General features: G+C 35.6%; 1 protein-coding gene across 2 annotated transcripts; it reads left to right on the top strand.

Moving 5' to 3' along the window:
• The first annotated feature begins 914 nt into the window (after window positions 1–914).
• Window positions 915–11,747, top strand: LOC109798115 (TRAF-like family protein). 2 transcript variants are annotated; one of them, XM_020358330.2, is made up of 10 exons: window positions 916–2,424; window positions 2,835–3,302; window positions 3,423–3,724; window positions 4,782–5,504; window positions 5,593–5,871; window positions 6,043–6,204; window positions 6,507–7,445; window positions 7,538–7,753; window positions 9,135–9,395; window positions 10,982–11,747. In XM_020358330.2, the coding sequence occupies exons 1-10, from the start codon at window positions 1,092–1,094 to the stop codon at window positions 11,324–11,326; spliced, it is 5,028 nt and encodes a 1,675-aa protein (XP_020213919.2). In that variant the 5' UTR covers window positions 916–1,091; the 3' UTR covers window positions 11,327–11,747. The 2 variants fall into 2 exon arrangements, with proteins under 2 accessions (XP_020213918.2, XP_020213919.2); XM_020358329.3 differs by having other exon boundaries at window positions 915–2,424; window positions 2,835–3,724.
• The last annotated feature ends 3,300 nt before the right edge of the window (window positions 11,748–15,047 follow it).

The following is a 15,047-nucleotide window of genomic DNA, read 5'->3' as shown; positions in this document are numbered from 1 at the left end:
ATGATTTATTAAGCTTACAATTGCACATTATATACAAGGTAAGTGCTAATTAATATTAACTTAACCAGTTAACCTAATGGTATATGACTTGGCACAATTATATTAATTAATGATTTTACAGAAATAAACTATTTGGCATTGTGTATAAATTAACAAAATTTAGTAGAATCAATTATTAAACTGTATGCCATGTAATATCGTGTTAACTGTTCATATCAGAAAGTACTGCTACTTTGTAGCAATACCAAATTATGTCTATATTGATTAAATAATAATTATAACTCAGCACATTTTCAATTTTTAAACCTAAGACCAAGCTTTATCAAATGTGATTACCTTAATCCAGACAGATAATTATGTGATTAACCATTAATTGATGACAATAGCACAAAATAAAATTATTACGCTACATATACGCAAGACTTATTCTTTTTTATCAAGTGCAAGAATAATTTTGGCTCATGGTATGGTATGATTCATGTGACATCACACGCATCCGCACCCAGCAAAAAGGTCAAACCTAATTTCAACCCATGATCGATCTTGGACAAATCAAACGGTGGAAAATGTGTATCACGACATGTAAATATCGTGAGAATCAATGCGATGCGATCCACCCTACTCTTATAGGACTATAAACTAAAACAAACGCTGAATGACGTGGCGGCAGCGGAGTAGAGGATCCAGTTCCTACCATAGGCACGTGCACTCACAGTGGGCCCAACCGGATCAGCGCTAATCGCATCAATAAATGAATCCAACGGCCAAGGAGAGATAATAGTGAGAAACAAACCTACTCTGGGCAGCATGGGAGTGCAACCAATGAAAACAGAAGGAAAAAAGAGAGGCGCAAGATTACTATCATGCGCCAAAGAGTTGCGAGGCCATAAAAGAAAAAGGCGCAAGGTACTATCATGCGCCTGCATTTTCCAAAGCTGTGTGTGCTTTCTCTCTTTCTTTCTTCTGTCTCTCTCTCTCTCGCTCGCTCTCTCGCTCGCGCACCACATCTCTCTCTGCGTTAAGATTCAATACTCGCGAGATAATAACTAACACGAACACGAAGAAGAGGAACAACGACGGAGACGGGAACAATGAAGCAGGCTTCGTCCGAGGCAGTTCCGTCGCTATCCTCCGCGCCGTCGTTCACGGAGGCGGCGGCGACGTCGTCGTCTTCGGCGGCGGCGGCGGAGGACCTGGCGGTGGGGTCGCGGGATGGCGGCGGCGCGCAGGAGACGGTGGCGGTGGATCGGCGAGGCGAGTACTCGGCGGTGTGCCGATGGACGGTGCACAATTTCCCGAGAATAAAGGCTAGGGCACTGTGGAGCAAGTACTTCGAGGTAGGCGGTTACGATTGTCGTTTGCTAATATACCCCAAGGGTGACTCACAGGCGCTGCCAGGTTACATCTCTATCTACCTCCAAATCATGGACCCTCGCGGCACCTCCTCCTCCAAATGGGACTGTTTCGCGAGCTATCGTTTGGCAATCGTCAACGTAGCCGACGATTCCAAAACGATTCACCGCGATTCCTGGCACCGATTCTCCAGCAAGAAGAAATCGCACGGCTGGTGCGATTTCACGCCCTCCTCCACTGTCTTCGACCCCAAATTGGGCTACCTCTTCAACACCGATTCAGTTTTGATCACTGCGGATATTCTCATTCTCAACGAGTCCGTTAATTTCACGCGTGACAACAATGAGTTGCAGAACTCCTCTTCGTCCTCCTCGTTGTCCTTGACGGGCTCCTCCGGCGTTGCGGGTCCCGTTTCCGATGTTTTGAGTGGGAAATTCACTTGGAAAGTACATAATTTCAGTTTGTTCAAGGAGATGATCAAGACGCAGAAGATAATGAGTCCTGTTTTCCCTGCTGGGGAGTGTAATTTGAGGATTAGTGTGTACCAAAGCTCGGTGAATGGGGTTGAGTATTTGTCCATGTGTTTGGAGAGCAAGGATACGGATAAGACTGTTGTGTTGTCTGATAGGAGTTGCTGGTGTTTGTTTAGGATGTCTGTGTTGAACCAGAAGCCTGGTTCCAATCACATGCATAGGGATTCATATGGCCGGTTCGCGGCCGATAATAAGAGTGGCGACAATACCAGCTTGGGATGGAATGATTACATGAAGATGTCGGATTTTATCGGCACGGATTCGGGGTTCTTGGTGGATGACACTGCAGTTTTTAGCACCTCGTTTCATGTGATCAAGGAGTTTAGCAGCTTCTCCAAAAATGGGGCTGTGATTGCTGGGAGGAGTGGGAGTGGTGCAAGGAAGTCTGATGGCCATATTGGAAAGTTCACTTGGAGGATTGAGAATTTTACTAGGTTGAAGGATTTGCTGAAGAAGAGGAAAATCACTGGTCTATGCATCAAGAGCAGGAGGTTTCAGATTGGAAATAGGGATTGTCGACTTATTGTTTATCCTCGAGGTGTGCAATGTTCTTGCCCGGCAAATCTTTTGTCATTTTGTGTGCAACACTTGATTAGGCTTATAGTTAGCTATTAGATATTTGTTGTGTTGTTAGTGAGTTATAACTCCATTGGATGTGATCTTTTTGAATGTATTTTGGTGCAATTCTTGCCTACATTTATGGAATTGAAGGAGCATGCTTGGTTTAGTTTTGCAAGTTTCATTGAATTTGATATTTCATGCTTGTAGTTGAATATCTACCGGTACCACCATATGAGTATAAATGATAATCTAGATCTTAGGTGGCTGTTGATGCATGAATGTAGTCCATGCCTTACACACAGATTATTTTAATACGTTGAAAATATGTTTAGATTGTGATAAGAAAATGGTGTCTGATGATTTTTTATATGCCTTTGATGCTATCAGGGCAGTCTCAGCCACCATGCCACCTTTCAGTGTTTCTTGAAGTTACAGATTCAAGAAATACTTCCAGTGACTGGAGTTGTTTTGTTAGTCATCGTTTGTCAGTTGTGAATCAGAGGATGGAGGATAAATCTGTCACCAAGGAATCTCAGAACCGCTACTCTAAAGCTGCAAAGGATTGGGGTTGGCGTGAATTTGTGACACTTACCAGTCTCTTTGATCAAGATTCAGGTTTTCTTGTCCAGGACACTGTCATATTCTCTGCTGAAGTTCTTATATTGAAAGAGACATCAATAATGCAGGATTTTGCTGAGCATGAATCTGAGTTAAGCAGCAGTGGCTCTCCTGTTGATGGCAAAAGAAGTTCGTTTACATGGAAAGTGGAGAATTTCCTGTCGTTTAAGGAAATAATGGAGACTCGAAAAATATTCAGTAAATTCTTTCAGGCTGGTGGATGTGAACTTCGGATTGGTAGGTGTTCTATCACACAGATATTATCTCGTGCATTTTATTCACTGGCAGTTGTAGTTGTGAACATTGCATTTTTATTCTTTGATTTAAAGCTTAATAGCTTATGTTTCCTTGATCCAGGTGTATACGAGTCATTTGACACCATATGTATTTATTTAGAGAGTGACCAGGCTGTAGGTAGTGATCCAGATAAAAACTTCTGGGTCAGATACAGGATGGCTGTTGTGAATCAAAAGAACCCAGCCAAGACAGTGTGGAAAGAATCTTCTATTTGCACAAAGACATGGAATAATTCTGTTTTGCAATTCATGAAGGTGTCTGATATGTTAGAAGCAGATGCAGGATTTCTTGTACGTGACACTGTTGTTTTTGTATGTGAAATATTGGATTGCTGCCCTTGGTTTGAGTTTTCAGACTTAGAGGTAAGTCCTTATGGGATTGCTTGTCTCTGTGTTACCTTGTATTTACAACTATTATTGATAGATGCCAAATATTGTCTCTCTTGCCCCATTTTTTCTACGTCCTTCTACCATCTATAGGATGACTTGTTATTGACTTTAGATCCGAGACTACCTGTAATCTTGTATATGCATAGCTATTGATTTGACCTTGACTCTTCTGCCTCTGACATGCCACTAATTTAACCTATAATATCTGGTTTTGCATCTGACTCATTCTGTATGGTAAGATTGGAACAAGTCATTTAGAAAATATGGCCTCTTCCTTTGAACTTTTGCTTGTTATTAGCTAATAATTCATAAGTTACGGAAGTTGATTAATCCTTCAGCTCCTAATTTTGCATCCCTTGAACCCTATGATGCATAAGTACAATATATATTTCAGATATGTTATGTATCTGATATGGCAATATGATTATTCTAAAAATATACACATTATGTGTATGACATATATTTAGATATGTATAAAATTTCATGAAACATAATAAATGTATAATTGCAATTCTACAAATTCAAATTAAGAACATACGTCATAGACAGTACTAAAAATATTATAAATCATTGTCATCATAAATTATAGATAATTTTCAATTTTAGTTCACCAAGGGACAATGCTTCTATGTTTTTATATTATACCCGCTTCTATGTCTCATGTAGTAATATTGGGTTTTCATAATTTTTTTAAAAGGTTCGGATACTTAACTGATACATATTGATAAAGTATCCAAAAGTATTGGTATTAGATATGTATATGGTACTCATATGTGAAGCAAATTAAATTATCAGTGCTTCATAGCTTAAACCTCTTAATGTACAATAAAACTTGTAAGCAGATTTCTATCTCATACTTCAGCCATATGCTATAATTATGATTATATGTTTTACCTCTTAGCTTCTCACTTGTTGTGAAGTCAGGGTGTTTTGTTATGGATTTTATAATGCGTACTGGTTGTATTAGATTTTTATTGCTCTTATCATATGGGTTGCACTCGCCTCTTCTAATTTTGTCTTTAATATACAGGTTTTAGCATCAGAGGATGATCAGGATGCATTGACAACTGATCCTGATGAGCTCATCGACTCTGAAGACAGTGAAGGGATAAGTGGCGATGAGGAAGATATTTTCAGAAATCTTCTTTCCAGAGCTGGGTTCCATTTAACATATGGAGATAATCCTTCACAGCCACAGGTTACTTTAAGGGAGAAACTTTTGATGGATGCTGGTGCGATTGCAGGGTTTCTTACTGGACTTCGAGTTTATCTAGATGATCCTGCAAAAGTTAAGCGTCTGCTTCTTCCTACCAAGCTCTCTGGTAGTTGTGATGGAAAGAAGGCCACCAAAGCTGATGAATCTTCACCAAGTTTGATGAATTTGCTGATGGGAGTTAAAGTCTTGCAGCAAGCAATCATTGATTTATTATTGGATATAATGGTGGAGTGCTGCCAGCCTTCTGAAGTGGGTCCTGTTGCTGATTCTGTTGAATCATGCTCTAAACCTTCTTCAGATGGCAGTGGAGCTGCTAGTCCTCTTGAGTGTGAAAGAGAAAATGGAACAATGGAGTCTGCACAAGTTCCTGTTAATGAGAGATTGGATTCTGTTGTTGAAGAAAGCAGTAATACATCTGCTGTGCAGAGCTCTGATTTAAATGGGAAAGGTATTCAGGGAAAAGCTCTTCCTGGACAGCCTATTTGTCCACCAGAGACATCTGCCACTGCTTCAGAAAATGCATCCTTTCGGTCAAAGGTACAAATTTATATTCATAAGAGGTGATTTTTTTTTTTTTTTGCACATACGTATCTATAGTTTTGATTGTGTGAATTTGCAACTTCAGACCAAGTGGCCAGAACAGTCTGAGGAGCTCTTAGGTTTGATTGTAAACTCACTAAGAGCTTTGGATGGGGCTGTTCCGCAAGGCTGTCCAGAACCAAGACGGCGACCACAATCTGCTAAAAAAATTGCTCTTGTATTGGACAAGGCTCCTAAGCATTTGCAAGCAGACCTTGTTGCTCTAGTGCCTAAATTGGTTGAGCAGTCAGAACACCCACTAGCTGCCTATGCTCTTCTTGAGCGACTTCAAAAGCCAGATGCAGAACCTGCTTTACGAATACCTGTGAGAGAGATTTTTCCCAAAATGTCTTATTTGAATTGTTTTATGACATTCATTTAACACTCTGGGAACACAATTATAATTTGGATACACTTGCTGCATTTCCACCACTACCAACATTATGCTGTAGATGGTTGCATTGTTTTTCTCCATTGACGGTGTTTTATTTCTCAGGTTTTTGGGGCTCTTAGTCAATTGGAGTGTGGTAGTGAAGTATGGGAACGCATTCTGTTTCAGTCATTTGAGCTTTTGACAGACTCAAATGATGAACCCCTCGCTGCAACAATAGATTTTATATTCAAAGCGGCATCTCAATGTCAACACCTCCCTGAAGCAGTAAGCTTGAAAATAGTTGGGAATTGCACCGTGTTACCTTATTTAGAATTTATTTTGATGCACTGTCAATACAAAAGAGTTCTATACTTGTATTAAATAATGTTTTACCACATTGTTTTATGTGTTTTACATCTCGTGAATTGTTAGAATAGTCAAAATCATTAAATGAGGTGTCACCCAAATTTGGATGATAGTTTAAAGAAGTTTTTAGTAGACAATGCATCAAAAGTAAACTCATACTTGTTCATTTTTCACAAATGTTTTATGAAGTACTTTTAACATTATTTTGCCCCCTTATGCAGGTTAGGTCTGTTCGTGTCAGGCTGAAAAATCTAGGTCTTGAGGTGTCGCCTTGTGTCCTTGACTTTTTGAGTAAGACTATAAATAGTTGGGGGGATGTTGCTGAAACCATACTTAGGGACATTGATTGTGATGACGATTATGGTGACAGTTGCTCAGCTCTGCCATGTGGGATATTCTTATTTGGTGAACATGGCACTGCTCCTAGTGGACTGCATGTGATTGATGAGCAGGCTTATCAAGCTAGTCGTCATTTTTCTGATATTTATATACTGTTTGAGATGTTATCTATTCCTTGCCTTGTTGCTGAAGCTTCTCAAACATTTGAGAGAGCTGTAGCTCGAGGTGCAATAAGTGCTCAGTCTGTGGCCCTGGTTTTGCAAAGCCGTCTTTCCCAAAGATTAAACAATAATGGCGGATATGTTTCTGAAAATTTCCAACATTCAGATGGTGCTTCAGAGGGAGATGCCTGTGAGCAATTGGGAGTTCAAAGGGATGAATATACTTCTGTTCTTGGTCTTGCTGAAAATTTGGCCCTCTCTAGAGACTCATGTGTGAAAGAATTTGTGAAATTGCTCTACATGATAATGTTTCGATGGTTTGCCAATGAATCATATCGGGGGAGGATGCTGAAGAGGCTTGTTGACCGTGCCACTAGCAATACTGACAATGGTCGAGAAGTGGATTTTGATTTGGATATCTTAGTTACTTTGGTCTGTGAGGAGCAGGACTTTATCAGGCCTGTTTTGAGTATGATGCGTGAAGTTGCTGAACTTGCTAATGTTGATCGGGCTGCTCTATGGCACCAGTTATGTGCTAGTGAAGACGAAATTATTCGTGTTCGTGAAGAAAGCAAAACTGAGATTTCTAATATGGCCAAGGAAAAAGCTATTATATCACAAAAGCTGAGTGAATCTGAGGCCACAAACAATCGTCTGAAGGTATTTCATGTCTTAGTTGATAACATACTGTGGTTACCTCATGTTAATTGCTAATGGAGAATTTAGGACTAATGCACTTCATGATTCAACAGTCTGAAATGAGGGCCGAGATGGATCGGTTTTCTCGGGAAAAGAAGGAACTAGCAGAACAAGTTCAAGAAGTTGAGAGTCAGCTTGAATGGCACCGCTCAGAACGGGATGACGAAATTGCCAAGCTCTCTGCAGAGAAGAAAGCTCTTCATGACCGTTTGCATGATGCAGAGTCACAACTTTCTCAATTGAAGTCTCGGAAACGTGATGAACTAAAGGTATTATTTTTAAAAATAGTTTGAATTTCTACATAATTGAAAAATAAAAAGGCATTCATTTATGTTAATTTTGAATTCTGTGCAGTACGTTTTTATGCTTACTATGATTAATCTTACACTTTTTTACGAGCCTGCATCTTGAAGTTGAAGGAAATACATTGTTAATTTTTACCGAGACTTGTCATATATTCATGTCTGTTAAGATTTTCAAAATCCAAAGCATCTCTAATTCTCTATATTCATTTCTAGGTGAATCGTGGCTTTTACACTATTGCTTCAGTATGAAATATACTACTTCTGTCCTTGCTTTATTTGACTACTACACTATGATTCTTGCTATCTTCCAGCTCCTCCCATCCTTCACTTTAACTTTGATATGGGTGAATATAATATTCATGCCGTAAACCGTAAACTCTAAAACCATTGTTTTTTCCAATTCCTGAAAGATAGTTTCAGCTCTTTGTTCTACTTAGTTTCTCAGCTGACAGGTTGTTCCTGTGTTAGGAAGTATTTTTATCCTACCCATTGCCATTCTTCTAATTAAATATTAGTTTCAGTACAAAGTCTGAGTGGGATTATGCTTTGTCGAACCTTCAAGCCCGCTCCATCCTCTCTATCTCTCTCCTCCTTTCTCTCCTTCTTTCTAACCTTAACCCCACACATTCCTATTTATTCTTTCTCTTTCTCTCTCTATTTTTTGCCTGCTGCAGAGAATCCAATTTTGCCAGTTAACAGCTGAAGTTTTTCAAAAGAGTTGGTCCTTGAGTTGAATTTTAGCCTATGCACTACATTTCTCATCTTGAGCCATCCTTTATTTCATTTATCAAATTACTTGGAAGAAAATAACATGATTAATTGTTATATTCTCTTATACTTGCTTGTCATTGGTGGTTCTGAAGCTTCAACAAGTGTTTGAAATAATTCTATAGAAAAATATGTTTATCTATTTACTGATGTGGCAGTCTTGAAATAGAGGGCTGATGAAAGGAGGCCGTCCTTCATTTTGGTTCAAAATCGATAAATAGGGCTGTTTGTTTGAGATTCTTTTTTGTTTTTATTTTCATTTCTGATTACAAAAATGTCACCTTGTTTTCATTTTGTGGGTTGTGAAATGTTTTCTGTTTTCTATTCTTATTATCTGTCCAAATTCAATTGTTTTTACCAAGTGAAAACAACTTTTCATTGTTTTTTGTTTTCAAGGTTTCTTGTATAAACTTTTGAAAATAAGAAGGGAAAGTGAAAACAAGGTGGCAATTTTTGTAATTATAAGTAAAAAGAAAATCATAGCGGATTTTTTTTCCTTAATTAAATGTCCCTTAGTTTGGCATTTTGTGTATAATGGAGTCAAATTGAGAATTAATGTCAATCTTGTTGCAAACAGAAAGTAGTCAAGGAGAAAAATGCTCTTGCTGAAAGATTGAAGAATGCTGAAGCCGCACGCAAGAGATTTGATGAAGAACTGAAAAGATTTGCAACAGAGAATGTGACTCGGGAAGAGATCCGGCAATCACTTGAAGATGAAGTCCGTAGATTGACTCAAACAGTTGGGCAAACTGAAGGAGAAAAGCGGGAGAAGGAAGAGCAGATTGCTAGGTGTGAAGCATATATTGATGGCATGGAATCAAAGTTGCAAGCATGCCAGGTTTGTCTTGACATAGAGATTGTTCTTATGTACTATTTTTATAGTGGTTTTATACATTCATAGGCCCCTGAATTTTTGGGTTTTTATTTTATAAATAAATCTCTAAACTATAAAAAATGGTAATTAAGTATTTAATTTTTTTCCAATTTTGTAATTATGTCTATGAGGTTAATGGCATGTTTACGAACTATTAACTTTGACATAATATTCTTTATTTCCTCTTGACCTCACGGACGTGATTACAAAAAAATTAAGGACTCAATTATAATTATAAATTTTATAGTTTACGGACCTATTTAAAAAAATCCCAAAAACGTAGTGGACCTGGATGCATTATCCTTAAATTAAACTTAGTAATGGGAGACACGTCCCGTGTAATTTGTGCATCCTATACAATACATTAAAAGAACCATTAGGTCACCCTATACAATAACATATATATAGGAAAGATTATCCTACAATCAAATTCGAAATTGTGTTTCTAGTAAAGTTGTCAAATGGGCTGCTTGGCCTAGACTGGCCCTAAAGGACAAAGTTTGAAAAGCGGGCTGGGCAAATTTTCCTGTAGGCTACAATTTTTGTGGTCTATCTGGCTTGATAAACTAGGCCAAATTAACCCATTTTATTTATCTATTTTTGCATAAATTTATTGATTTTTAAAAGAAAAGGGTATAAATGAATATCATCCCAAATAGACTCGATAACTTCCGGCCAGCATTTTCACAGCCAAGCAAACCGATTTTGGTGGCTCTAGTTATTAGAAGGGTTATAACTTTCCCATCTTTTTATTTTATTTTTCTCTCTGTAATTATTTTAGAAAATACTGTTCCCTTTATTTAAAAAAAAAAAAAACTTTTTTACACACAATTTTCATATTAAATATTTTGTTTTTTTTTTTTAACTAGGTCTAGGTCCTTAATTTTTTTTAATTTTTGTAATTAGGTCCTTGGGTGTAAGTTAATGATTTTTAAATTAATCCGAGATACCTTATTACAAGAGTTTCAATTTATGGACCTGTTCAAAAAAATTCAAAAAAGTTTAGGGATCAGCAAATATATTAAACCTTTTATGAATTGTTATTGTTTATCACCTTATAAGTTTATATCTTCAACTTATATGATGAGGTTCACCCTATTTCAGCGGTGGAACTCCCTGTTTTGAACTAGTTGTGTGATATGTAATATGTTACCTGTTATATTGAGTTTTGTCCATCCAGCTTTCTCTGCAATTTCAACGCTGTCTGCTGTTAATGCTTAGTTGGATTGTGAGCGGGTTTTGTTGGGTAACCTTCAAGTCATAATAAATGGATTCAATTGATGTGTTTGACTAGGTATCGTTACTATTAGGCAGTTGATGTATTCTACTAACGGTGGTAGATTGCTTCATTGTTTTTATTTTCTAATTTATAGCTAAAAAATCACATTAGTTCAAACTCCAAAATCAGCTTTCAAGTAGTATTTTCCTGGATTGGCCAAATTAATGTAAAATGTCTATATTAACAATCTTCAGAGGACCTTTGAAATTAATGCCACTGTCTGTTTTGTATTTGCAAAATATTGGTCTCAGCGTTTGGTTTCCTTTTGCAGCAATATATTCATACACTTGAGGCCTCACTCCAGGAGGAAATGTCACGACATGCCCCTCTATATGGTGCTGGTTTGGAGGCTTTATCACTGAAAGAGTTGGAAACACTATCACGAATTCATGAAGATGGGCTTAGGCAGATCCATGCCCTTCAACAGCGCAAGGGGAGTCCTGCTGGGAGCCCTCTAGTGAGTCCCCATGCTCTCCCTCACAACCATGGATTATATCCAGCTGCCTCACCCCCAATGGCCGTGGGACTTCCTCCCTCAATCATCCCAAATGGTGTAGGGATCCACAGCAACGGTCATGTCAATGGTGCAGTTGGACCCTGGTTTAACCACTCTTGAATTCTCTCTCTCTCTCTCTCTCTCTCTCTCTCTCTCTCTCTCTCTCTCTCTCTCTCTCTCTCTCTCCAGTCATAGAATGTTATTCTTTTCCAGTTATTTCTTTGGCATTTTCTCTGATAGAACTGTTGGATCTGAAGGATTAGAAGAAGGGTTGTTGGGTGAAATTTTGCCTTACAAATGTTAATCCAGTGGAACTATCAGTTGCAAATGCCGTACTCATTTGCGCTTACGTCTTTTTGAGGGGAAAAAATTACTTACAGGCTTTTTTAAAGTTTCCATAGTTATAGCTTACTCTTATTACATAGTTTGGCCAAGTGGTTGAATCTATTTTATCCTGGGCCACAAGTTAAGCGCTGTAAGAAATCTTGTCTGACAGTTTTTAATACGTAATCAACAAAGAAAATCCTTTTTCCTCTGATTACGCTATTGTTGCTGTTATGCGTTTTAGATATTTATGTATACTTAAATATTCATTTTCTCTCATAGTTGCACTTTCATGATCTATATTCATTGATTATATTAGTAAAGAGAATTTGTTCTTGGACTTTTTTTCTTCCAATTCTAGTACCATTTTTTTTATTATTTCCTTTACGTAAGTTATTCTTTACGCATGACATACATAGTGAACGTCTTCGCAGAAGTTGATCCAATCTCTATACAAAATACTAATATCAGGATCAATTTGTATTTTTCCTAGCCCGTGATTCTGCTAGCTATTGAAGCAGGCCTTAATACTGCATGTTTCATCTGATTTAAAAATTTAAATATTTGTTGTTAATGGGGATAGTATTTAAAGCATTTTAATAGAGTAATTTACTTAAAACACTGTAAATTTTGTATGTTATTCATTCCTTGCATCTAATATTGGGTTTACAAGAAATATAGCACACACGAAGCTGGGACATTCACCGTTCAGCCTGAGAATTAGGACCAACAGCCAATTTGGTTTAATTTTAGCCAAGATAAAAATGAATTAATTCAAATAAATTCATTTGGTTTCATTTATAATGTGTTTGGTCAAATGTGACTATAACTCAGTTCAGGTAATTGACTCTTTCCGCAAAAATGTTGGTCTTTTTTCTTCTTTTTGTTATAATGAGATTTACACATTAAATTTTGACTTAATTATACTGTTTCTAGCGGATTTAGAGACTAAAAAACAATTTTTTTATAAATATTTTATAGATTAAGAACATGATTTTTTAATAAAAAATGCTTAACAAAACTGTAATTAGGTCAAAATTTATATAAACTACCCAAAACTAAACTTGATCGGAAACGGGAAGGTAAGTAAAGTCTGACCAAATCAATAATTAAACTTGAGATTATCTGAACAATTCAATTTTGTATCCGACTTATTAACCATTTGTACTTAATTTCTTGGTTATAAGAAAATTAAAAAAAAATGATGAGATATGAGAAGTAACTCTATGAATTTAAATTATGAAATAATGATCAGATTTTGTGAATTTAAATATGAATTAGACATGGACTCGTGCCTTACATAGTTTATCAAAATTTCATAATTTTTATATTATATTTTAAATATATGTATATCAAAATTTAGTAATATTGTAACTATTATTTTGGAATGTAAATATCAAGAATAAATATATGATAATTCTTATACATTAATCATATAATATTTATAGTTGTTAGTTTACTATGAGTTATATTACAAACTTGTGTTCACACCACTCTATCAAAGAAAATATTGCTAAAATTAAGTGTTGACATTATGTACAAAAATAAATATCATGTAAAATGAGTTTTGTAAGGATGAAATTAAGGTAAATGCAGGTAAAGATATGATTTATTATTAATATGATATTAAAATAGAGTAAATAATATTTGGTAAGAAAATATGGTTAAAAACCATGGATGAAGCAAAAATGATATTAAAATGAATACAATGTGAAATACAAAGGATTAACATTTAAAGTTTTAGTTTTGATCATAGATTATCATCCGAGAACCTTTAAGAGCTTTGATTTTGATTATTTCATTCTTCAATTATCTCCTTCACTATGAAAGGGATTTTAAGCATGACCCATGTATTGATATTTTAAATTTTACTCTCCTTAATGCACTTTGAACATATTAATAGTTGTGTATATAAATTTACAAATTTACTTTTCTCGCATTACTCACTCACGCATGCACGCGCACACACAATTAGATTTTTATAAAATATACTTTCGTTATTATAGTTTATTATAATTAATATCAAGAAATTGGTAATTTTATTTATATTTAATTGATGCTTACATATCCTAAATAACATATTAATTTGTAATTAAGAGTTTGGTTAAAATGTTAGTTACAGAAAATAATAAATGATATGTAATTATTATTTATTAATTTGTTATGAAAGTTGATGCTTCATGATAGAATATGTTTCTTTTCTTTTTTTGTAGCTATTCCTATGACACAGTGAACACTGAACAAAAACTATCACAAGTAATGGAGGCTCACTACAAACTATCATGAAGCAGTTCTCTTTTTTTGCTACACATAAATTAAAATAACTACCTTGATGAAAGCACGACTATAAAATAATGTTGAATTGAAAATCTTGTGACTAATGAAAACTCAACATAGAATATAACGAAATTAAAGCAAAAAGGACATCATAGGTTTAAATTACTCCTACCCAATAAAACTATAATCTCAATTTCAATTTCATTTCATATTGGAGAGTCATCATGATTGTTATAGATATTAGAATGAAGATAAGAATTCAGTATGCTAAAGTGATGGTAGTGATCAATATAAAGAGACATAGTATCTAAACTAATATGTGAAATCTAACAAAGAAGTTCTATTTATGAAATTGAGTAAAAAAAATTAATTAAATTTTAGTCTGTTATGTTAGTGAATTTTATATCTCAACTAAAGAGTATTAAAAGATATCAGAAGAAATCACACCTACTATTTTGTGTGACGATGTTTGCTATATATTACCCTTTGACTTTAATATCACCAATGATCCAATATTGTTATTAACCATCTGAAACATTATACAATGTTAGTTAAAAAGTATTCTTATGAAAGTTAAGTGAATGTTTTTTTTTTTTTATCAAATTGAATTATCTCATGTTCTTCATTGACGTTCTCCAAACATTTCGATTGCATACATGGATTGGAAGTTTTGGCAAAGTCACAGTATAATGTACACTCCTAACACATGATTTGGGGATGATTTGGTTTTGACAAAGAAGCCACGACTAGTGAAGGTGAAGATTTAGAGGGTTTTGGGGGTGACCATGAAGGTGGTGAGACTATTGCACATAAACAATGAAGGAGTGATTGTCGGGGTAGGGAGGTCGCAATGGATGATAGAGGTAACAAAGGTGCAACTATCACGATTTTTTGCTTCAACAAACTCGTTGAATTGAGTGTGAGGTGCAATCATCGTGAGTATGCGACGAGAGTTCAACCATTGATTTTTGCTTCAATGGAGAATGATGAGTATGAAAGGGGTGAGTTGCTGATAGAGGAGAATGGTGGCTATGAAGCTCCTTAATAGGAGATCTTATTTAAAAAGTTAATTCAAATATTTAAGCGTTATTTATAATATGGGAATATTAAATTTATGGTTATGAAGATATATTATTAAAATAAAACACTATAAAATAACAAATATTTTTTATTAACATGATAATATTTTAAATATATTTTAGGATAATATATTGACATAATACAAAGTAACTTAACTTTT

Source organism: Cajanus cajan, chromosome 6, assembly GCF_000230855.2.
Source record: "Cajanus cajan strain Asha chromosome 6, NIPB_CcT2T_4, whole genome shotgun sequence".
Classification (NCBI taxonomy): Eukaryota; Viridiplantae; Streptophyta; class Magnoliopsida; order Fabales; family Fabaceae; genus Cajanus; species Cajanus cajan.
This window is presented reverse-complemented; position numbering and strand designations above follow the sequence as displayed.

Excerpts from the sequence above, each read along its gene's own strand:
- LOC109798115 (XM_020358329.3), top strand. The coding sequence starts at position 1,092 with ATGAAGCAGGCTTCGTCCGAGGCAGTTCCGTCGCTATCCTCCGCGCCG. Across the intron at positions 7,446-7,537 it reads CCACAAACAATCGTCTGAAG|TCTGAAATGAGGGCCGAGAT; the intron begins GTATTTCATGTC and ends ATGATTCAACAG. Across the intron at positions 9,396-10,981 it reads CAAAGTTGCAAGCATGCCAG|CAATATATTCATACACTTGA; the intron begins GTTTGTCTTGAC and ends TTCCTTTTGCAG.